General features: G+C 45.4%; 1 protein-coding gene across 1 annotated transcript; it reads right to left on the bottom strand.

Moving 5' to 3' along the window:
- Positions 1–9,284: 9,284 nt before the first annotated feature.
- cryba2b (crystallin, beta A2b) lies at positions 9,285–13,328 on the bottom strand. Its single transcript, XM_058392951.1, has 4 exons — positions 12,993–13,328; positions 11,154–11,295; positions 10,908–11,050; positions 9,285–9,529 (listed from the first exon to the last, which is right to left on the bottom strand). Exons 1-4 carry the CDS (start codon positions 13,157–13,159, stop codon positions 9,382–9,384), a joined length of 600 nt encoding a protein of 199 aa, XP_058248934.1. The 5' UTR covers positions 13,160–13,328; the 3' UTR covers positions 9,285–9,381.
- Between the last annotated feature and the right edge of the window lie 11,805 nt (positions 13,329–25,133).

Below are 25,133 nucleotides of genomic sequence, written 5' to 3'. Positions count from 1 at the left end.
ATCCTGGTCTGGGTGTGGAATTTTCTGCCAGATACCTGTGTGTGTGTGTGTGTGTGTGTGTGTGTGAGTGTGTGTGTGTGTGTGTATTTGCAGGCTCCTGGACAAACAAACCAATAGACGGACTCAGAACAGGATGCTGATTGTGAACTTTTAAACCGTAGCTACAGAGCGAAGTTGAAATCATGTGAGTGTGTTAACGTGAGCTGTGTGTGTGTGTGTGGGTGTCTGTAATGTCATGTGTTACATCAGAAATTGTCTATCTCTCTGTCTGTCTGTCTCTGTGTGATGACGTGACAGCATTTCAAACATTTTCTTGCCCTGAAATGTGAACTGGTGTAAAATGTTCGGAAAATAAATTAATTCTGTCTGACAATTAACACTGTCAAAGCACTGACACTGGAGACTCCTTCCCTGTTACCTGCTCCTTCTTTACATGACATTAATGAATCTTTTAAACATGTTTATGTGGAGCTACATGTCCTGCTGAAGGAGCTGATTATTGATATAAATAATTAGCCAAATTATTAATATACACTGACCAGCCATAACATTATTGTTATGTAATAACAATAATATTGTTATAATATTGTGTTGGTCCTCCTTTTGCTGACCCGTCCTGCACTGTGTATTCTGACCCCTTTCTATCAGAACCAGCATTAACTTCTTCAGCAGTTTGATCAACAGTAGCTCGTCTGTTGGATCGGATCACACGGTCCAGCCTTCTCTCCCCACGTGCATCAATGAGCCTTGACCGCCCATGACCCTGTCTCCGGTCCACCACTGTTCCTTCCCTGGTCCACTTTTTATAGATACTGACCACTGCAGACCAGGAACACCCCACAAGAGCTGCAGTTTTGGAGATGCTCTGATCCAGTGGTCTAGACATCACAATTTGGTCCTTTTGGTCAAACTCAAAGCTCAAATCCTTACACTTGTCCATTTTTCCTGCTTCTAACATCAACTTTGAGGACAAAATGTTCACCTGCTGCCTAATATATCCCACCCACTAACAGGTGCCATGATGAGGAGATCATCAGACTTATTCACTTCACCGGTCAGCGCCTAGTGTTATTGATGATCAGGGTGTGTGTGTGTGTGTATATATATATGCACATATGTGTTTTGGGTAAAACACATTTGGTGGTCAAAGTCAGAATCCAGAATCCAGGTGATTTGTACATGTGATTTATACATGGTGTGTGCTGGGTTTTTTAGCTGATCTGTTCCTTTAAAAAACAACCGTTCTGAGAACATTCAGTTCCTCTGCCTGTAGTGTTTTTAATATTTAATGTTTGATTTCTGTGGAAATATTTGCTTTAGGAACCGTCGTGTCCTGATACAGTTACAGTGTGTCAGAGTTTAACAGAAAAACCAGTGAGACCACACTCATTATTTATGGAAGTACAAGGAAGGATGTAGTGAGAAAGGTGTGTGTGTGTGTTTAGTTCTGAATCCTGTGGATCGACTGGATCTGGTTGATGTAAGCCAGAGAGAGAGAGAGAGAGAGAGAGAGACTTTGACTTTTTACGCATCTTTATTTACACAAGTCACATATAAGTCACAGTGACTTAAATAAATAGATAAATAAATACGTATTAAAATAATGTCAGTAAATTATTTTAAATATGAGTGATTAGTTTAGTTCTGCTGCAAAGTTCATTTTTCCTTCTGCAACAGAACACATTATCACAACACCACACACATTTAAACATCCAAGTCATTCATACTTTTATAAAAATTAAAATCAATTAAAATTCTTGATTTGATTTTGATTCAGGATTCTTATGGCGTCACAGTCAGTGTTCTGTGTTATTTGGTTTTTCCGGCTCAGGTATATCACCATTTTGTCCTGACCAAATATAAAATTAATCAGTTGGCACCTGAACCGGTGTTTTCTGACGTACTTAAAACCAGAAATAAAACACTGAAAAGTAAAAACAACATTAAAAGCTCTTAAAATGCTCCGTAAGAACACAAACAGTGACTGTAACCTGGAGCAGTGAATAAAAACATGAAAAACTGTTTCTCTCTGTGAACAAAAAGGACAATCATGTGCAATATCAGGATTTAAAACAGAAATAAAAGAGTTCACAGAGATAATACAGTGTAAAATCCTCCATTGGAGGTCAGCAGATTTTTTAGTTAACGGTGGTTTATACAGTGCGTCCACTCTGGTTTAAAATCATCAGTAAAACCATGTACACTTCTCCATGGGGTGTCCACCCTCCCACTCAGCTTCTTCTTATTTAAAACCTTTACACACGCTCTGTAGAGCAGCTTCCCCGACACTGACCCAAAGTCCATCTCCCCTTCACCCCGACACTCCAGGAGGGGGCCTGCACACCCGTCGAGGTCAGGAGTGATGTTCAGCTGGGGAAAGGGTTCGTCCTCTGTAGGACCAGTCTCTGTGTGTGAATAGTCCATTAGCTGAACACGCTCCTCTGATGTCAATGCAGATCTCCAGCGGTGTAGGAGCTGATTGACAACACGCAGGGACCGCAGTCCCATACACGCTGCCAGGTCCTCTGCCCTCGACAAGTCCGACATGTTCAGTGAGGAGCCTCTGGATGAACTGGAGGCGGAAGGCTGCGGCTCTGCTGGACAGCTGGACCAGCCCCTGTCCTCCTTCTTCTTTGGGCAGGTGGAGAACACTCTGTGGAATCCAGTGTAGACCGTCCCAGAAGAAGTCCACCAGCAGGGCCTGGATGTTTGCCAGCAGGTTTGGCGGCGGATCCACGCATGCCAGCTTGTGCCAGAGGGACGACGCGGCGAGGTTGTTGATGACCAGCGTTCTCCCCCTGTAGGACATCTTTGGAACCAGCCGCTTCCACCTGCTCAGTCTGCCCTTCACATGTTCAACAGAACCTTCCCAATTTTTGTTTAAAATCTCATTGTTCCCCAGGTAGACACCCAAGTATTTAAAACCACCTCTTTTCCACGCTAAGCCTCCTGGTAGTGACGGTTGCCCACCTCCCCACTCCCCAACTAAAATGGCTTCACTTTTAGACCAGTTAACCTTGGTGGAGGATAAAATTTGAAAGTCATTTAAAATATCAGTTAAAACATTGACATCATTCTGTGTGTTTATCATCACTACCAGATCATCTGCATAAGCTGATAAACATATTGAGGCATTAGCATGTGGAATATTAAAACCAGAGAGATTACTTCTTAACTTATTTAAAAGAGGTTCAATACCTAGAGAGTACAACATTCCAGAGAGGGAACAGCCCTGCCTGATCCCTCTGTACACTCTAAAAGGAGCACATAAACCACCGTTAACCTTCAGTACACTCTCAATGTTATTGTACAACACCTTGATCATGGCTATAAAACCTGGGTTGAACCCGAAGGCTTCCAGCACCTTCCACAAATATTCATGTTCAACCCGGTCAAAAGCCTTTTCCTGATCTAGAGAAATCAGACCAGTCTTTAAGCCCAATAGCCTGGAGACGTCCAAAATGTCATGAATTAGATACACATTATCGAATATGGACCTATCAGGCACACAGTACGTCTGGTCCTGGTGAATGAGCTGCTCCATTACCTTAGTCAGTCTCGAGGCTAATGCTTTTGAGAGCAGCTTGCAGTCAGTGCACAGTAGGGAGACCGGGCGCCAGTTTTTCAGGTGGGTCAGGTCTCCCTTCTTCGGTAGCAGGGTCAGGACGGCCCTCCTGCAGCTCAACGGGAGTTCACCTCTCCGTACGCTGTCCCGTAGGACATCCAGCACGTCCTGCCCTATGACGGCCCAGAATGCCTTGTAGAACTCGACAGGGTGACCGTCTATACCTGACATCCATCCATTCTCCATCTCCTGGAGAGCCTCATGAACCTCCTCCAGCGTCAGCTCTGTGTCCAACCCTCTGGCCGCTCGCTCAGAGAGCTTTGGCAGGTCCATGAGGAAGCTGTCCTCCACCGCTTGTGCCCCTGACCACTCACTGCTGTACAGCTTCGAGTAGAAGCTTACTGTCTGCTGGTGAATTTCAGTGGGCTCAGATAAGAGATCCCCTGATTCTGTTCACACAGCATGTATGAATCTTTTCTGACCATTCTTCTGCTCTAAACTGAAAAAGAACTTTGAAGGAGCATCCATCTCAGCAGCGCTTTTAAAGCGTGAGTGGACCAGCGCCCCCTGTGCTGTAATGTCTAACAGGTCGTCCATTTTGGCTTTTTTATGTTTGAGGGCTTCAACATGCCCTTGATTTCCAGTGGCCTCCAAACGCTGGAGCTCCACTATTTCTATCTCCAGAGCTTTCAGAGATCTAACAATGTCTCTTGTGACATTGAGAGTGTACTGTTGACAGAATTCTTTGACTTGTGCTTTTGTCACATCCCACCACAGCTGAAGTGAACTAAAAGCTGCCTTCTCATGTTTAAAACAATTCCATAAATAAATAAAAGACTCTTAAAAATTAGCATCTTCTAAAAGAGCAGTGTTAAAATGCCAGTAGGCACTCCTAGGTTTAACCTTCTCTTTAGTGATAGTACACTGGACCATGCTGTGGTCAGAGATACCTGCTGGAACAATAAAACACTTTGTAAAAAACGTTAGCTGGTGTTTAAAACCATAAAAACAATCTAATCTCGCCAGGGAGAGTGTGTTATCTATGGCATGGGCCCACGTGTACTGTCTCTTGTTCTTATGAAAAGCAAGATGGAGCAAGATGACCAGTTTTTCCACATTTAAAACACTTAATATCTGTATCAGAAGAAACAAACAGATTGTAGTCAAAGCCTTCAACTCTGAATTTAAAAACAGCATTCAGCTCTTTAAAAACCATGAAGACCATTCTCCTGAAGGACACCAAGTCCTTCACCAGTGGGGACTTACAGCCAAGAGGGATTCTCTTAATGGGGGAGACAATTCGCCCGTACTGAGACAGTTCTTTACAGATAGCTTCATCAGAGATAAAAGGAGGGATGTTGGAGAACATAATTTTCTTAGCTGGGGAACTGAGGGGAGAAACCAGTATTGACTCATTATTAATCACAATACCTTTCTGAATCAGATTTCTGACTTTCTCAACATTATTCAGAAACACCACAATGGCACTGTTCATTCTGGAGGCAGAGACAATGTTCTCATGCCCCACCACGTTACCGACTGCTAAACAACATTCCTCTACACTCGCCGGACACACAACACGGACACCATGCCGGACACACAACACGGACACCATGCCGGACACACAACACGGACACCATGCCGGACACACAACACGGACACACAACACGGACACACAACACGGACACACAACACGGACACCGCGCCGGACACACAACACAGACACACAACACGGACACTGCGCCGGACACACAACACGGACACACAACACGGACACACAACACGGACACCGCGCCGGACACACAACACAGACACCGCGCCGGACACACAACACGGACACACAACACGGACACCGCGCCGGACACACAACACGGACACACAACACAGACACACAACACGGACACCGTGCCGGACACACAACACGGACACACAACACGGACACCGTGCCGGACACACAACACGGACACACAACACGGACACACAACACGGACACACAACATGGACACACAACACGGACACCGTGCCGGACACACAACACGGACACACAACACGGACACCGTGCCGGACACACAACACGGACACACAACACGGACACACAACACGGACACACAACACGGACACACAACACGGACACCGTGCCGGACACACAACACGGACACACAACACGGACACCGTGCCGGACACACAACACGGACACACAACACGGACACCGTGCCGGACACACAACACGGACACACAACACGGACACACAACACGGACACCGTGCCGGACACACAACACGGACACACAACACGGACACACAACACGGACACACAACACGGACACACAACACGGACACCGTGCCGGACACACAACACGGACACACAACACGGACACCGCGCCGGACACACAACACGGACACACAACACGGACACTGCGCCGGACACACAACACGGACACACAACATGGACACACAACACGGACACCGCGCCGGACACACAACACGGACACACAACACGGACACACAACACGGACACACAACACGGACACTGCGCCGGACACACAACACGGACACACAACACGGACACACAACATGGACACCGCGCCGGACACACAACACGGACACTGCGCCGGACACACAACACGGACACACAACACGGACACACAACACGGACACACAACACGGACACCGTGCCGGACACACAACACGGACACACAACACGGACACTGCGCCGGACACACAACACGGACACACAACACGGACACCGTGCCGGACACACAACACGGACACACAACACGGAAACCGCGCCGGACACACAACACGGACACTGCGCCAGACACACAACACGGACACACAACACGGACACACAACACGGACACTGCGCCGGACACACAACACGGACACACAACACGGACACACAACATGGACACCGCGCCGGACACACAACACGGACACTGCGCCGGACACACAACACGGACACACAACACGGACACACAACACGGACACCGTGCCGGACACACAACACGGACACACAACACGGACACACAACACGGACACTGCGCCGGACACACAACACGGACACACAACACGGACACCGTGCCGGACACACAACACGGACACACAACACGGAAACCGCGCCGGACACACAACACGGACACTGCGCCAGACACACAACACGGACACACAACACGGACACCGCGCCGGACACACAACACGGACACACAACACGGACACCGCGCCGGACACACAACACGGACACACAACACGGACACCGCGCCGGCGAGTCAAACTCTCACACAACCTCGCGTTCAGATCCGCCATAACCATGCTTCACCGAAACGCTACTCACACACACACAGTTATTATCCGCACACACACTCACACACTCACACACTCACACAATAAGTATATAAATATTCCGAGATCTTAAACGGAAAGAAAAAAAGCACTTCAGTGCCGAAAAAATTTGGCAAAACGCCAACCGCTCTCACCCGCTCTACACGCCACACTCACCTCTCCACCGTGCATGCGAGAGAGAGAGAGAGAGAGAGAGAGAGGCCATTTACATAATTACTCAAAAAAGTAGATGAATAAATAAGTAAATAAATATATAAAAAATCATTCTAACTTTGGTGTAAAAGACAGTTCTTTTTTTAAACCAGAGCACACGGCTTCCCCGTAACTCCACATCAGCTGGAACTTCACCAGCTCCTTCCTGCTTTTATAGACGATGAAATCAACAATCATCCCTGTTTCATGAGTCTCTTAACGGTTGTTGTTAGATCTGTCTGTGTGTTCTGGGTCACTTTGTTTTTCCTGCTGCTGTAGACGGCCAGTTTCGCCTGGTCCACGATAAAATTAATCAGCTGACACTTGAACCTCTCTCTTCTCATGTATTTAAATCCAAGGATAAAAACCTGTGGGCATTAAAAGACTTAAAGATATTCAATAAAAACAGTGGACGAAGCCTGAAACAGTTCATAAAAGCATGAAACTGTTTCCCTCTCTAAACAAAAAGGACACTCATGTGTGACCTCTGGGTTTAAAATGCAGATAAAAGCATTTACAGAGACAATGCCATGCAGTATTGTCCACTGCAGGTCACCTGTCCTTTTTGTTAACGGTGATCAGCCCAAGGACACACATGATATGGGGCTCCTCAAGAAGCCAGTGAAGAGTCGCCCTCCTTCTGCAGGGGCAAAAAACTTGATAAAAAGCAGGTAATCCACCTGGGTTCAGCTTTGTAGTGTCCATTTAAAACCAGTGACCTGTCCAGTCCCCATCATCCTACTGTGTGCAGTATTTCACTTGCTGCTGCTCTCCTGGAGAGGTTCTCTGGGCCCATGAGTTTTTTTTTACAGTTTTTGTACAAACTGGAGATGGTAAGTGAATCAATCCTTGTCCACTCTCCTCTTTGGGAAAGTACAGAACACTCTGAGGTAATCAGTGTAACCTATCCCAGAAAAAGTCCACCATCATAGCCTGCAGCTCTGAAAGCAGCTTTGGATGGAGGATCAATAAAGGCCAGCCTGTGCCATAACATTGATGCAGCCAGATTGTTAATGACCAGAGTTCTGCCCCCATGTAAGACATTTTTGGAACAAGCCATTTCCATTTATTTAAGCGTCCTTTTATTTGTTCACAAATGCCTTCTCAATTTCTCTCAACAAAGGTGCTGTGTAAGAAAAATAAAATGATGATGGCATCTAAGATCTTAATGAAGTTGTTTATTGCTGTGTAGCAGTGACACAATACATCACATCTGAGGCAAAAAGAACCCAGGACAAATCCTGATCAAACATTTTATACAGTGTTTCCTGTTTGTAATTTAAATGAGTTTCACTTTAAATGTAAATTATTGTAAGAACCGAGTATCCCCCAAATGATGGTGATACTGTCATCTAGCCGGATGTCCTTTAAATGGTCATCACGGTCACATACACCTGGGCTAGGTACTGTTCTAGGTGTTATCACCCAAATGGTCGGGCAATACTAAATGGTAATTATGGTCATGTATACCCTTTGTTCAGTGATGGTCCTTGATGTCTTGCTTCCGCTCCCATAATAATAATTGATTGGATTAAGAGTTCTAAATGTTTGGTAACGCTGCTTTAAACAAATATGAAAATACCACACAGACAAACTGAACTGAATTAAAGATATTTCTATATGATCTGTAAGCCTTTTTGGGGATGAGTTCTTTCTGATGAGTACTGTGGAGTGGAATCTGGGTTGAAGCAGTCTGTAGTCTCCCAGGTACACACCAAAATATTTAAAACCACCAGTCCTCCATGTTAAGTTAATTGGGAGATATGGTTCCCCACCTTTCCAATCCCTGTTTAAAATACCTTCACTTTTTTCCCCAATTCACTTTTGCAGATGATGCAGTTTTAAATTTCTTATAATACCTGTTAAAATGTCAATGTCACTCTGTCCATTCGCTATGACCACAACATCATCTGCATGTGCTGACACACATTATGTGGTATTACAAGTTGGCAATGACAGACCAGTGATATTTCTTCTTATTTCACACAACAATGGTTCTATGGCTAGGGTGTACAACATGCCGGAGAGCAGCCCTGCCTGATACCCCTAAACACTTAAGGTGCACTTAATATTTGCTTTAGGAACTGTCGTGTCCTGATAGTTACACAGTGTGTCAGAGTTTAACAGAAAAAACAGTGAGACCACACTCGGGAGGATTTTCACACAGTTTAATCATTATTTATGGAAGTACAAGGAAGGATGTAGTGAGGAAGGAGAGAGTGTGTGTGTGTGTTTGAGAGACAGAGTGTGTGTATGTGAGAGAGTGTGTATGTGATCGTGTATGTGTTTAATGCTGAATCCTGCGGATCGACTGGATCTGGTTGGTGTGAGCCTGCGTGCCGTACTCATTATAGTTTCTAAACTCGCCCTCGCGGCGGTCTCTCTCCAAGATGTACTGATAACCACGGTAACCTGGGAACTGGTACGCCACCCAGCTGGAGAGAGAGAGAGGGAGGGGAGAGAGGGGGGGGAGAGAGGGGGGGGGAGAGAGGGAGGGGAGAGAGGGAGGGAGAAAGGGAGAGAAAGGAAGGGAGGGAGGGAGAAAGGGGGAGAGAGGGAGGGGAGAGAGGGGAGGGGGGAGAGGGAGGGGAGAGAGGGAGGGGAGAGAGGGAGGAGAGGGAGGGAGAGAGGGAGGGAGGAAGAGAGGGGGGGGAGAGAGGGAGGGGAAGGGAGAGGGAGAGAGAGAGGGGGGGAGAGGGGGGGGGAGGGGGTGGAGAGAGGGGGGAGAGGGGGGAGAGGAGGGAGAGAGGGAGGGGAGAGAGGGAGGGAGAGAGGGAGGGAGAGAGAGGGAGGGAGGGGAGGGAGAGAGGGAGGGAGGGAGGGAGAGAGGGAGAGAGGGAGAGAGAGGGAGAGAGGGAGGGGGAGAGAGACAGAGAGAGGGAGAGAGGGAGGGGGAGGAGACAGAGAGAGGGAGAGAGGGAGGGGGAGAGATACAGAGAGAGAGGGAGAGAGAGAGGAAGAGAGAGAGTGAGAGAGAGGAGGACAGGGGGAGGGGGGGAGGGAGTGAGAGAGAGAGTGAGAGAGGGGAGGGAGAGAGAGAGAGAGAGAGAGGGAGGGGAAGTGAGAGTGAGGGAGGGGAGAGAGGGAGGGAGAGAGAGAGAGAGAGAGAGAGAGAGAGAGAGAGGGAGGGGGAAAGAGAGAGGGAGAGGGGAGAGAGAGAGGGAGGGGGAGGAGAGGGAGGAGAGAGGGAGGGAGAGAGAGGGAGGGAGAGGGAGGGGGAGAGAGGGAGGGAGAGGGAGGGGAGAGAGGGAGAGAGAGGGAGAGGAGAGGGAGAGAGAGGGGGGAGAGGGAGGGAGAGAGGGGGGGAGAGAGGGGGGGGGAGGGGAGAGAGAGGGGGGGAGAGGGAGAGGGGGAGGGAGAGAGGGAGGGAGGGGGAGAGAGAGAGGGAGGGAGGGGAGAGAGAGAGGGAGGGAGAGGGAGAGGAGAGAGAGAGGGAGGGAGAGGGAGGGAGAGAGAGAGGGAGGGAGAGGGAGAGAGAGAGAGAGAGAGAGGGAGGGAGAGGGAGAGAGAGAGAGAGGAGGGAGAGAGAGAGGGAGGGGGAGAGGGAGGGAGGGAGAGAGGGAGGGGAGAGGGAGGGAGGGAGAGAGGGAGGGAGAGAGAGGGAGGGAGGGAGAGAGAGAGAGAGAGGGAGGGAGAGAGGGAGGGAGAGAGGGAGGGAGAGAGAGAGGGAGGGGGAGAGATTTTGTCTGGAACTTTAACTTAGGAAGGATCATGTATTAATCAGAACCTTCTGACCAATCAGATTCCAGCATGTAATAATGCATAATAAAGTCCGACTGGACACAGTGATGTAATACAGCAGCGTGTTCTTACGCTCCAGAGTTGACTTTGATGGACGGCACTTCCTTGCTGCACCAGCCCATGGCCTGCAGAGACGGATAATCATCACACAGCTCGAACTTCCGACCCTGGAAATCCTCACACTCGTACAGGGACAACTTACTGTCGCTGTGCTTCTGTAGGACAGGGAGAGAGAGAGACGGGTCTCAGGACTGTGTGTGTGTGTGTGTGTGTGTGTGTGTGTGTGTGTGTGTGTGAAAGAGAGAGAGAGAGACATACAGCACATTGGATGGGTCTGAAGGACAGAAGGTGTTCAGTGCGGTAGCTGCTGTTTCCACTCCAGGCCTGATAACATGGATAATCTCCCTTCTCCAACACAAACTGCTGTCCCTGGTACTCCGGGTACTCGTAACCTACCCACCTACACACACACACACACACACACACACACAGGATAAGGACAAAGAGAGGAGCTGTGTAAGTAAATACAGGAGGTGAGTCAGGAAGATGATGTGGAGGAACAGTAGAGTAAAATAAAAGAAAAGAGTTGAGAGAATGAATGAATGAATGAATGAATGAATATTGAGACAGAAAGAGAGTTACTAGAGAGAGTGATAAAGGGAAAAGTGTGATTGAGAGTTTGGAGGAACAAATAATAATGAAGTGAAATAAAAGAAATAGGAAACAGGAGAAAAGTGAGGAGAGAGAGAACAAAGAGAGGGAGGGAGAGGTGACATAGAAAGACGGTTACACAGACACCTAGAGAGACAGATGATATGAGACAGGATTGTGTGTGTGTGTGTGTGTGTGCAGTTTGGGATTAATACAGTGTTTAATGAGTGTGTGAGTGTGTGTGTGTGTAGAGCTTTGTACTCTGCTAATCAGCAGTGAAACACAAAGCAAACATCACATGGTGTGTGTGTGTGTGTGTGTGTGTGTGTGTGTGTGTGTGTGTGACAGCTGCTGGCCTTTTTGTCACACTATCACCACACAGTGTGTCTCATTCACACCCAAAACACACACACACACACACACACAATTATCTTCTCATTAATAGACTCTAATCTCCCCCTTTATGTGTAATTCACAGAGAGACAAAAAGTGGGTGTGGCTTAACTCTGAAATGAGAACTAAAATTAAACTTGTGTTCAGTACAAACATTAGGAATCATAAAACACTTTAATATTATTAGAATATTAAACACACTTTATGTAGCCAGGTTAAACACACACCAGCTCATTACTATACTGGGATTTTTAGATTTATTTTATTTGTTTCATCTCATTAATATTATGGTCAAATCTTTTAGCTGTAAATTTTAATATCTAATAAGTTTGATTTGAGAATTTTAAAGTTCAAATTCTAATGATGCCGAAAGAAGAAGAAGAAAAAGAAGAAACTCTAATGATGCTCATCTTCATGTTCTTTTGAACACTTAACTCATTTGTTAAGAATCAAATCACCAGAACTGTGAAAAAACATATATATATTCTGAGGAAGTGAAGCAGCTGAAGTTCTCCTGTTTATCAGAAGGAACACGGAGCAGAAGGTTCCTCCAGCTAACGAGTGGAGATGAGCTCAACCAGCGAGCTGAGGAACTTTTCAGGAGTCTTTCAAAGAGTCGCTAACTAAAAGGGTTAAAGAAACCTGTCCAATTTTCATGAGAAGTAAAGGGATTCGCAGCGGCCTGCTGGTGGCGCTGTAGCACAGAGTCATAAACGAGGCCACTGACGGCCAATCAGGTCTCGGCATGCATTGAGCTAACATCACAAAACATGCGTATTTTCTTCTCTGGAAATTATCAAGAGCAGTTCCTGTGAAAAGTGCTTGGACCCCAGACATCGCTGCTTGCTGCTATGTTTATCATTTTGCAGCACTTTAATATCTAAAATCTTTCTTTGCTTTTATCTGGTGCTAAAACGAAGTAATCTAAAAAAACACCTTTGAGCAGTAAAATAATAATAATGTATTAAGAATAATTTTAAATAACAATATTTATATTTATTTAAAGATAAATATAAGATGTGACGGTGTGATGAAAGTGTCTCCTGAGCTCTGATTGGCTCCTGGCCTGATTGATATGTAAATGTAAATATGGGGGGTTCAGAGGTCACTCACGGTCCGTTCTCCACTTTTATGGAGCGGATCTTCCTGAAGTCTCGGTCCAGGATGTTCTGACACTCCATGGTGAAGTGACAGTACTTTCCCTGGAAGTATTCCTCCTCGAACACCGTGATGCTCCACTGACTCCGCCCCCTCTGCTCCATCTGCTGCTCCGGATTCATCTCCACCGATCTGTGTGCGCGTACAAGTGTATGTGTGTGTGTGATCGCTGCTCCACCGCTCTGCCCCGGGGTGTTTATATACCTCACTGACCCCTGCTGAAGCCCCGGGGTGAGAGGCACAGGTCTGCAGAGTCAGCACACACACACTCAAAACCTGCATTAACACACAATCGACACACAATACTGTGAGCTTCAGGGACACAATGACACTGACTGAATCAGCACAACCTGTAAAAAACTGTGTGTGTGTGTATGTGTGTATGTTGGATGCACCCACACTGAGCTCAGAGTACTCTTATATAGTTGCACTATTTGCATTTTGCAACACATTGTGTGTGTGTGTGTGTGTGTGTGTGTGTGTGTAATGAGGAATGTGTGTACTGTTACTGGCTCTGTGTAGATATGTTTCCTATCCCAGACACTGCGACTTGGTATTTGGTGTGTTGTATAGTGTGTAACGGGGTAGGTGTTTGTGTGTGTGTGTGTGAATTTTGTGTACATGTATGTACTGTGTATCCTCATATTGTGTATTTGTGGGAACTGTGAGTGTACACCGATCAGGCATAACATTTATGATTCAAGATTTAAAGAACTTTATTAATCCCAGGGGGAAATGAATGAGCAGTGACCGGTGAGGTGAATAAGACTGAGTATCTCCTCATCATGGCACCTGTTAGTGGGTGGGATATATCAGGCAGCAAGTCAACATTTTGTCCTCAAAGTTGATGTTAGAAGCAGGAAAAATGGACAAGTGTAAGGATTTGAGAGAGTTTGACCAAAAGGACCAAATTGTGATGGCTAGACCACTGGATCAGAGCATCTCCAAAACTGCAGCTCTTGTGGGGTGTTCCCGGTCTGCAGTGGTCAGTATCTATAAAAAGTGGTCCAAGGAAGGAACAGTGGTGAACCGGTGACAGGGTCATGGGCGGTCAAGGCTCATTGATGCACGTGGGGAGAGAAGGCTGGACCGTGTGATCCGATCCAACAGACGAGCTACTGTTGATCAAACTGCTGAAGAAGTTAATGCAGGTTCTGATAGAAAGGGGTCAGAATACACAGTGCAGGACAGTTTGTTGTGTATGGGGCCGCATAGCCGCAGATCGGTCAGGGTGCCCAGGTGGTCAAAATGTTATGGCTGGTCGGTGTATATTCTTGTGTGTTTTTTGTGAATGTGTGTAATTGTGTGGCAGCAGATTTTTATCAAGAAGGTCTCGGGACATTTTTCCATTAATCCTTCCTTCAGTGATATGAAGTTTGCCTGTAGTGTATGGTGAAGAACAGACCCACAACATGATGTTCTCACCTCCAAACTTCACTGGTGGTCTAGTGTTTTTGGGGTGATGTCCATTGCCTTTTTCCTCCAAACATGGTGCGTATTATGGCATCCAAAGAGTTCATTGTGGTCTCATCTGACCAGACTATATTCACCCAGTATTTCACAGGCTTGTACAGCAAACTTTAAATGAGCTTCAACGTTTTTCCTTTAGCACTGGAGTCCTGCATGGTGATCGTGCATACAGGCCATGGTGGATGAGGGCATTACTTAATATTTTCTTTGAAACACTTGTACCTGATAATTCCAGGTGTTTCTGAAGCTCTCCACAAGTGCTCCTTGGCTGTTGGACACCTCTTCTGATCATTCTCTTCACTCTTCTGTCAGAAATTTTGTGAGGAGCACCTGGGTGTGGCCAGTTTATGGTGAAATGATGTTCGTTCCATTTCCGGATTATGGCCCTAACAGTGCTCAGTGGAACATTCAGAAGTTTTGGAATCTTTCTGTGAACAATGCCCTCAGTATGTTTCACAACAATAAGGTTCAAGAAGAGATCAAAGAGATCTTCAGTAAGATTTAGTTTTTTTCTGTATGCTGAAATGAAGCTTGTGGACCCTGCTGGCAGTACAAACAGTATACAGGAATTTGTTGATTATTATTCTTTCTACCGTGTGGATTTTTCCAAAACATTGTTTCATTTCTGTTTTTATTTTAAGGGCCTTAAACATCTGGGTCTGCTGGGTCTGTGACTTTAAAAAGAACTTTTACAGCTAAACACTTCCACTTTTTAGCTAAGTGTTTGAAAAAAGATGGTTTGAAAATTCTATTTTCTCTTTTTGTATATTGTGCGTGTCTTTCATAGATGTATGATGTAAATTTAAAATTCCTAAAAAAAAAAAAAAAAAAGGATAAAATTCTTCTTGAGTAAGTCGTTTCCACTGTATTGTCTTGTATTTTAAGGTCTAAAATATACCCTTGGTAACTGGCTGCATTTACGGAAGGCAGATGATTAGTAAAGACAAAACCCTCTATCTATCCCAGTCTCTTACCCATGCCTCCTGCCTTTTTGTTTCTGTAGTGTTTATACAGTGTGAACATGTTGTGCAGTAAACACTGTTATTGGTGTTTAAGTGAATGTGGATTATGATGCAGTGGGTTTGGTTATGGTTAGGTTAAAGGATATGGGTAGGGATCAGGGATAATGGTCAAAAATGTGAATTGGACTTAGGGGCTATGATCAGAGTTTAGAGCTGTGGTTAAAGGTCTGAGGTCTAAGTTGAGGTTAGGGGTAAAGTTTAGAGATTAAGATCAGTATCTGGGCTGAAACTGCACCCTTTGCTGCACAGTCCAAAGGCCTGGTATCCCTGTGTTCACAAAAGCAACAAACAAATCCAAACAAAGAAAACCAGTTGCCAAAATACAATAAGTGATTGACAGCACCATGAATAACTTGTGCATGCTTTAGCACAATGTTTCCACTTGCACCAGTGTCAGGTTCTCCAGGAACAGGATCAATTATTCTCTGCAAATATGTCGAATGAAAGCACCAGGCCTCTTTTGTATCACAAAACAAAAGGATTTTGTATCCCCATGTGTATGGATTCTTGGGGATATGTTACTTTAGACTAGATCTATCTTCAAATGCCACCATTTGCTCATCAATAGACAACATTTGATCTTGAGGAAGACCCTGAAATTTTGAGAGAAGTGGATCAATAATTTGCCTGATTTTGAAAAGCTTATCATAATTTCCATTGTTGTTGGCTGCCATATTGCTGTTGTCATTTAAATGAATTTTTTTTTTATTATTTCCTCCTATCTGTCTCAGGACATCACAACAACCACCTGCACTACTGGACATTCACTGGACCAGTACATTCTTGACCTTGGTAAATGTACAACACTCATGTACAATACAGTGCCAATAAACTGCTCCGATTCATTTCAATCCAATTTGAGGTCACTGCTTGGATGACTTTGTTCTACAATATTATCCAAAAGATCAGCATCAGAAAAGTCTTGGAAGTACTGAAAGGGCAGTCTGATTTAATCAGCATCAGGAAGAGCAGCTTACCAAATTGGGATGTCTTGCAGAGTTCTGTTGCACCGTCTTCCACACCACCTTTTGCCATCTTGCAGTAGCAGCTGATCGCCTTCTTGCACAAGTAGCACTGGTGCTGGCACGTTATCATGATTGCTGTTGGAGTCTTCATCACTGCTGCTTTCATTATTGGTACTCTCATAACTGCTCCAGAAACATCACCTGGTGATAATGGTGTAGGTCTGTAGTCTTCATCGCTATCCTTACTGTCATCAAGACAACTGTCATCACTTTTGCTTGGTGGAACCCTGGTTTGAAGTCCACCAGCTCGCTTCCCATAGAAAGTTGATGTCTTTATTTAGTTGTGCCTAAAAATAAAGGGCAAAAATCGCATTTATATTCCATTTATATATATCGCATTTAAATCTATGCACAGGAGTTCGAATTTCTATGATATTGCACCTAAATACAACATTATTCATATGCAGCCTTTACTGTGCCTAATGTAGCAAAAAAGTGACACAGCAAAATCTGCAAATAACTGCCAGAATTTTTCACGTTGTCTATTCCGATATGTCAGCAGTAGAAGCAAACCATAAGCTGGTACGTATTTTTATCTTACCTCAAATTTGGACAATTTCTTGAAATAAGCAGCCAAAATCCACGTTCACGGCCACGCCAACACTTCACTTCCTTCAGGTAGCTGTAGTTTCCAGTATGACCGCTAGATGGCATGACCAGTGCTTTCATCAGCTATACATCAGCAGGAATTGGCGGGATACATACTCGGCTGCATTCAGGCTGGAAGCGGTCTGAAGTAATTTCTACAAGGCATCTGGTCGGTTTGGGTCTGGATACCTGATGAAGCATTAGTTACTGCCTGCAAACCTGCCTCTGTATTAATAACTGTATTTACACTTTCAATGTGTGCTAGCTTAGTGGTTAAGGCGTTGGACGTTGGATCAGAAGGTCATGAGTTCAAATCCCAGGTCTGCTAGGCTGCCACTACTGGGCCCCTGAGCAAGGCCCCTAACCCTCAAATGCTCAGTCATATAAACATGTAAGTGACATTAGCGATGATGTTGGGGTCAGGGGTTGGAATTGGGTTAGGGGCTTGTTTTAAGGGAATGGATTGCCCTTCATTGTGTAGCTGATAAGTTATCTGGCCTACTTGAATGTATGACCCTGTAATTTTGGTGAATTAAATATCTAGTGTGTTTATTGCAGGATGAATTTGGTGGCTCCCATTTGGATATTTCTGTGACGGAACTACAGTGGATTGGATTTAAAAATCATTAGGGTTAGGGTTAAGGTTAATGTGCCAGATTACAGATAAGTGGTAAGTAAATAAATTCTGTGGTAGTTTTCATTAGATCATTAAAAATAAAATCATTAAAGAATATCAAATCAGGAGTATTTAAGTGCTGGTAGGTAAGTGCTATCCAATGAATAAGTGCTAAAACGTGTATACACCGTAATTCTAAATCAAAACACCACAATCCAAAAAAAGGGGTGGGGGTGGGGTTCTCCATAACTCTGTTAATGTCTTCTATTTTCATTCTAAAAATAACAATAATATTATTAATAATCATAATACCAATGATGACAAGGATAGGATCTTGAAGATCCATGCTACATGATTTTATTCTAAAAAAAGGTCAATGTTGAACCTACAACTGAAAATCAGTTTTTTTTATATACTATATGTATGTATTTTAGAGATTTAGTTGATCCACCCAAAAGTTAAATATTAACTGCACTGTGTTGACTGTCCAGTGTATCCAGTACCTTTCTACCTTAAAAAGTAGTTTGTTCATTTCAAGTAGTGGATTTCCATGAGACTTCCATGAGATAAATAGATTTATTGATGTTCTCCAGATTCCGCTGCTCCTGTAGGGGCAAAAAGTCTGAAAACTGGATTATTGGTGTGTGGATAGTGGCATTGGGAAAAGTTGTGAGGGCCGTTCTCCACAGGCCCTGTAATTGTTTAATGGCTGTCTTATGTGGTTGTTGTTGCTTAGTATTAATCCCTGCTGCCAATATTATGTGCTGTGTACTTGAAGTTTCTGTAAAATTTTGGGTAAATGTAAAAAGTTGGCCCCCAGAAAACTGTCTACCTGTGTGTTTGTGTTCTTGATTGTAGGGATACGGCTCAGATTGGAATCTCCTGTGAACACTTGTTTTGTGAATGGTAATGGACCAGTCTACTGATTTTTCTATAAGTGTCTGTATGGTATGTTCCTAAGTGGGACTCTGTCTAGGGGTTCTCCGCTTGAGGAGTCAGAGGACACTCTAGAGTGTTTGGCCACTGGAGCAGGTTCAACCCAGAGGGAGGATTCAGATTGGGTAGAGAAGATCTCTCTTTACTCTGCCCCATCATCCTTATCCCTTTCTGCATAGCAGTGGTTTTACCCGTGTCCCCGTCACTCTCCCCAGATGTGGTTACAGTTCTTTAACGAGAAAAATTACAGGAGTTATAGTTCTGTCAACTGTTTTAGGTGTGGATATGATTGAGAATACCAGGCTCACCTCCCTGTGGTGGACTAGGGCTTGTACAGTAACCTGTTTATGTATTGGTTCTGTTGTAAAAGATGATGTAGAGGAAGATGATTTGGGATCTTTAATATTGTGATGGGATGATATTTTATGGGCCTGGGCCTGTGGAGAACTGGCCTTTTGGAATGTAGTGGGACGTGAAGTACGGCCCACTATGTCCTGAAATTTGGACTGTTTATCTAGAATGAGTTGTTTACAAGAAATCAAGTTGTTTTCAATTAATTTATGTTTATACCTGTTGTGGGCCCACTTCACTTCCACTTGCCATTTCAAGTCCCTAAAACTGGTGATATGTTTCATGAGGCTGTTAATGACTGTTGTGTAATGCACCATGTTATTGTGCATCCAATCTAATGTGTTTTGCATGATTTCTTCTTTTCTGATGTCGCTGGGTGAAGATGGCTTAATAAATTGAGTGAGTTATTTTTTTAACTTGTCTAAACATGCCTGTTGGAAAGGTATGTGTGTGTAATGAATCCTGTATGTTCCTCATGTGATGTTGTGCCTGTATGAGTTTAAAATATATTTTAGTGACAACTTTGTCAATTGTACCATGGCTATTCCTGCTGTGGATGTCTGCATATTTTCCTCATCTCCAGTGGAGTGTTGGTCTCTTTGTTGTTGTTCTGCAAGGTAATCATAATGCTAAAACACCAATAGTCAAATACAGTAAGAAATAAAGGTAATTGATAGTCGTTCTTACTCTCACACAGGCTTTGTCGGGTTTAAACTAAGAAACCTGTTCAAGCAGAAAGTCCTAAGTGTGGGTATGAACAATGTGAGTCCCTCAAGTCAACTCCAAAACTGGGCGTGGTGAAGAAGGAAAAGAAAGGAGGTTCCCGTTGATTTCCTTTTGAAGCGGTAAGTCAAGGTTCAATTTTTTCCCTTCTGATGGTAGTCTCCTTTGCCTGTCGGTTTGGTTAGCTTGGTGTTTTAATGGTTTTTGTTGCTGTTATCTTCCCTCCATGAAAGTTGTAGTAAAAGAGATACCTTTTAAAATCCTAACCTTTCACAACCAAAATGCTTCTTCAGAGGACTATTAACTTGAGTGGGGTGTTAGGCCTACTTTTATAACTGATGAAGGATGGGTGTGGTTAAGCTAGGGTGTGGTCTCATCTTGTAAGGTAAGTTGTGATTGGTTGGTTCCTTTAACACCAGAGGAACAGCTTTAGTTTTCCCTCCAAAAAGACAGAGGGCATGACATGGCAGTCTCTGACTGGTTAAGTATACTTAGAGTCTGCTATTCTGATTTCAAAGGGAAAAAAGTGCTGAAAAATTAATTTTATATTCAAACCCACCACAAATTCACTTCAAATCCTTATGTTGCATTCATTTTGGTAGGGATGGCTAGTCTTGACCTCCGTTGTGAAAATATTGCAATCTAATGTCAATGATGTGGTTCCTCATCTGGTTTAGGAACCCCAGACCTGGCCCAGACTAAAATCGGACCAAGATGTCTGAGATTTTTGTTTTTCCGGTAAGCCAAAATGACTCTGTACCTGTTGTTGTGCTATTTGAAAATTATTTTTGATTTGTCTGTTTAGTATTTGTGTTTGTTGTGTATAGGTGGTTATTAACAGGATAACACTTCTGCAGCTCGGCAACCAGGTCCGAGGAGGTCGATCTTTTAATTGTTGTATGGTGGCGGATTTGATGTACCTGAGGAATCTTTCTGTATCCCCTCGGTTTGAGGGCTTTGAACAGTTTTTGTGTGGCCTTGTGAAAATCCTGTTCATCAGTACAGATTCGACGGAAGTGTATAAGTTGTGATTTAATTAGGCCTTTAAATGAATGTTTTGGATGAAAAACTAGATTTATGGAGTAAACTGTGTATCTGGTTTTTTTTTGTTGTTTTTTTTTAATTCTCTTGCTTTGAATGATCTAAGGTAGGCTGACGGTTCACTCAGAAACACTGTAGTATCAAGGAATTCGATGGATAATGGGTCGGTTTTGTATTTAAATGTGATTAAGTTATCTGTATTTGTCACATATACATTACAGCATAGTGAAATTCTTTCTTCGCATATCCCATCCTTGGGGGTCGGGGTCAGATCGCAGGGTCAGCCATGATACAGCACCCCTGGAGCAGGGTGGGTTGGGGGCCTTGATCAAGGGCCCAACAGAGGCAGCTTGGTGGTGCTGGGGCTCAAACCTCTATCTTCCGGTCAACGATGTTCAGGTGATTTGTGTTTGCTGTTTTAATAAAGTGGTCAGACTCCTCTTCTCCATGTTCCCACACTCCAAGAATGTCATCCAAGTATCTGTAAGAGATGTGTGGTGTGTACTTACATTTTTCCAGAAGAGATGTTTCCCAATCAACCATGTAGATGTTAGCATATGCCGGAGCAAATTTTTTGCCCATGGCCATTCCTTGAATTTGTAAAAATATTTGATCATTGAAATCAAAGTTATTTTGGTTTAAATTTATTTCAAGTAGTTGTAGGATATGTCCTAATTTTGGTTGTCCTAATGTTGGTGTATAGACTATCAATGTCTATGGTGAAAAGAAGTATCTTGTCTTTCAGAATATTAGTTTTTCGTTTATCTACAAAATCGTATGTGTCTTTGAGGTAACAGTTATGTTTTTGTGAAATGGGATTCAGAAAACTATCAGTGTATTCTGCTGTACGGTAAGATTCACTGCCACAATCGGACACTATAGGGCGCTCCCTGGGGATCTCGTGAGGTACTGTCCATGCTTCTGGATGGGTATGTATTTTTGGTGGGAGGTAAAATAACCTGGATCTAGGTGTGTCTGGACCTAATAAGTAATTTTTCTATTTTGAACTGATGTAATGTTTCCTTGACTATTGACTGTATATACTCTATATATATATATATATTATATATATGAGGAGTCATATATGGAGTCATATATGAGGAGTAATATATATATATATATATATATATATATATTAATATTATATATATATATATATATATATATATATATATATATATATATATATATATATAGTTCTGGAAAAAAATAAGAGAGCACTGCCCAATCTCCAGATGTGAACACTATTGAAAACCTCTGGAATGTCATCAAGAGGAAGATGGATGGTCACAAACCATCAAGTGTAAGAGTGTGTGTGAGGGGTGTGTAAGGGGGTGTGTGGGGTGTGTTAGAGTGTATGTGAGGGGTGTGTGGGGTGTGTAAGGGTGTGTGTGAGGGGTGTGTGGGGTGTGTAAGAGTGTGTGTGAGGGGTGTGTGGGGTGTGTGTGAGGGGTGTGTGGGTGTGTAAGAGTGTGTGTGAGGGGTGTGTGGGGTGTGTAAGAGTGTGTGTGAGGGGTGTGTGGGGTGTGTAAGGGTGTGTGTGAGGGGTGTGTGGGGTGTGTAAGAGTGTGTGTGAGGGGTGTGTGGGGTGGGTGTGTAAAAGTGTGTGTGAGGGGTGTGTGGGGTGTGTGTGAGGGGTGTGTGGGGTGTGTAAGAGTGTGTGTGAGGGGTGTGTAAGGGTGTGTGGGGTGTGTAAGAGTGTGTGTGAGGGGTGTGTGGGGTGTGTAAGAGTGTGTGTGTGGGGTGTGTAAGAGTGTGTGTGTGGGGTGTGTAAGAGTGTGTGTGAGGGGTGTGTAAGAGTGTGTGTGAGGGGTGTGTGGGGTGTGTAAGAGTGTGTGTGAGGGGTGTGTAAGAGTGTGTGTGAGGGGTGTGTGGGATGTGTAAGGGTGTGTGTGAGGGGTGTGTAAGGGTGTGTGGGGTGTGTAAGAGTGTGTGCGAGGGGTGTGTGGGGTGTGTAAGAGTGTGTGTGTGGGGTGTGTAAGGGGGTGTGTGAGGGGTGTGTGGGGTGTGTGTGAGGGGTGTGTAAGGGTGTGTGGGGTGTGTAAGAGTGTGTGCGAGGGGTGTGTGGGGTGTGTAAGAGTGTGTGTGTGGGGTGTGTAAGGGGGTGTGTGAGGGGTGTGTGGGGTGTGTGTGAGGGGTGTGTGAGGTGTGTGTGAGGGGTGTGTGAGGTGTGTAAGAGTGTGTGTGAGGGGTGTGTGAGGTGTGTGTGAGGGGTGTGAGGGGTGTGTGAGGGGTGTGTGAGGTGTGTGTGAGGGGTGTGAGGTGTGTGTGAGGGGTGTGTGAGGTGTGTAAGAGTGTGTAAGAGTGTGTGTGAGGGGTGTGTGGGGTGTGTGGGGTGTGTAAGAGTGTGTGTGTGGGGTGTGTAAGAGTGTGTGTGAGGGGTGTGTGGGGTGTGTAAGAGTGTGTGTGAGGGTGTGTGTGTGGGGTGTGTAAGAGTGTGTGTGTGGGGTGTGCAAGAGAGGGTGTGTAAGGGTGTGTGGGGTGTGTAAGAGTGTGTCTGAGGGGTGTGTGTGAGGGGTGTGTAAGGGTGTGTGTGGTGTGTAAGAGTGTGTGTGAGGGGTGTGTGGGGTGTGTGTGAGGTGTGTGGTGTGTAAGGGGTGTGTAGGGTGTGTGTGAGGGGTGTGTAAGGGTGTGTGGGGTGTGTAAGAGTGTGTGTGAGGGGTGTGTGGGATGTGTGGGGTGTGTAAGAGTGTGTGTGAGGGGTGTGTGGGGTGTGTGTGAGGGGTGTGTAAGGGTGTGTGGGGTGTGTAAGGGTGTGTGGGGTGTGTAAGAGTGTGTGTGAGGGGTGTGTGGGATGTGTGAGGGGGGTGTGGGGTGTGTAAGGGTGGGTGGGGTGTGTAAGGGGGTGTGTGGGGTGTGTGGGGGGGGTGTGGGGTGTGTAAGGGTGTGTGGGGAGTGGAAGAGGGTGTGGGAGGGGTGTGTGGGGTGTGTAAGAGTGTGTGTGGGGTGTGTAAGAGTGTGTGTGAGGGGTGTGTGGGGTGTGTAAGGGTGTGTGTGAGGGGTGTGTGGGGTGTGTAAGAGTGTGTGTGAGGGGTGTGTAAGGGTGTGTGGGGTGTGTAAGAGTGTGTGTGAGGGGTGTGTGGGATGTGTGGGGTGTGTAAGAGTGTGTGTGAGGGGTGTGTGGGGTGTGTGAGGGGTGTGTGGTGTGTGTGAGGGGTGTGTGGGGTGTGTGAGAGTGTGTGAGAGGGGTGTGTGGGGTGTGTGAGTGTGTGTGTGAGGGGTGTGTGGGGTGTGTGAGAGGAGTGTGTGGGGTGTGTAAGAGAGTGTATGAGGGGTGTGTGGGATGTGTAAGAGTGTGTGTGGTGTGTGAGAGTGGGTGTGTGAGTGTGTGTGTGAGGGGTGTGTGGGGTATGTGAGAGTGTGTGTGGGGTGTGTGTGAGGGGTGTGTGGGGTGTGTAAGAGTGTGTGTGAGGGATGTGTAAGGGTGTGTGGGGTGTGTAAGAGTGTGTGTGAGGGGTGTGTGGGGTGTGTAAGAGTGTGTGTGAGGGGTGTGTAAGGGTGTGTAAGAGTGTGTGTGAGGGGTGTGTGGGGTGTGTAAGAGTGTATGTGAGGGGTGTGTGGGGTGTGTAAGAGTGTGTGTGTGGGGTGTGTAAGAGTGTGTGTGAGGGGTGTGTGGGGTGTGTAAGAGTGTGTGTGAGGGGTGTGTGGGGTGTGTAAGAGTGTATGTGAGGGGTGTGTGGGGTGTGTAAGAGTGTATGTGTGGGGTGTGTAAGAGTGTGTGTGAGGGGTGTGTGGGGTGTGTAAGAGTGTATGTGAGGGGTGTGTGGGGTGTGTAAGAGTGTGTGTGAGGGGTGTGTGGGATGTGTAAGAGTGTATGTGAGGGGTGTGTGGGGTGTGTAAGAGTGTGTGTGAGGGGTGTGTGGGGTGTGTCACAGTGTGTGTGAGGGGTGTGTGGGATGTTTAAGAGTGTGTGTGAGGGGTGTATGGGGTGTGTAAGAGTGTGTGTGAGGGGTGTGTGGGGTGTGTAAGAGTGTATGTGAGGGGTGTGTGGGGTGTGTAAGAGTGTGTGTGAGGGGTGTGTGGGGTGTGTAAGAGTGTATGTGTGGGGTGTATAAGAGTGTGTAAGAGTGTGTGTGAGGGGTGTGTGGGGTGTGTAAGAGTGTGTGTGAGGGGTGTGTGGGGTGTGTAATAGTGTGTAAGAGTGTGTGTGTGGGGTGTGTAAGAGTGTGTAAGAGTGTGTGTGAGGGGTGTGTGGGGTGTGTAAGAGTGTGTAAGAGTGTATGTGTGGGGTGTGTAAGAGTGTGTGTGTGGGGTGTGTAAGAGTGTATGTGAGGGGTGTGTGGGGTGTGTAAGAGTGTATGTGAGGGGTGTGTGGGGTGTGTAA

Source organism: Hemibagrus wyckioides, linkage group LG06 (assembly GCF_019097595.1).
Source record: "Hemibagrus wyckioides isolate EC202008001 linkage group LG06, SWU_Hwy_1.0, whole genome shotgun sequence".
Classification (NCBI taxonomy): domain Eukaryota; kingdom Metazoa; phylum Chordata; class Actinopteri; order Siluriformes; family Bagridae; genus Hemibagrus; species Hemibagrus wyckioides.
This window is presented reverse-complemented; position numbering and strand designations above follow the sequence as displayed.

Bases quoted from the DNA above. Each gene is read 5' to 3' on its own strand.
- cryba2b (XM_058392951.1), bottom strand. From the start codon at position 13,159: ATGAATCCGGAGCAGCAGATGGAGCAGAGGGGGCGGAGTCAGTGGAGC. The intron at 11,296-12,992 runs GTGAGTGACCTC...GTGTGTGTGTAG, and splicing joins ATAAAAGTGGAGAACGGACC to GTGGGTAGGTTACGAGTACC. The intron at 11,051-11,153 runs GTATGTCTCTCT...CCTGTCCTACAG, and splicing joins TCAGACCCATCCAATGTGCT to AAGCACAGCGACAGTAAGTT.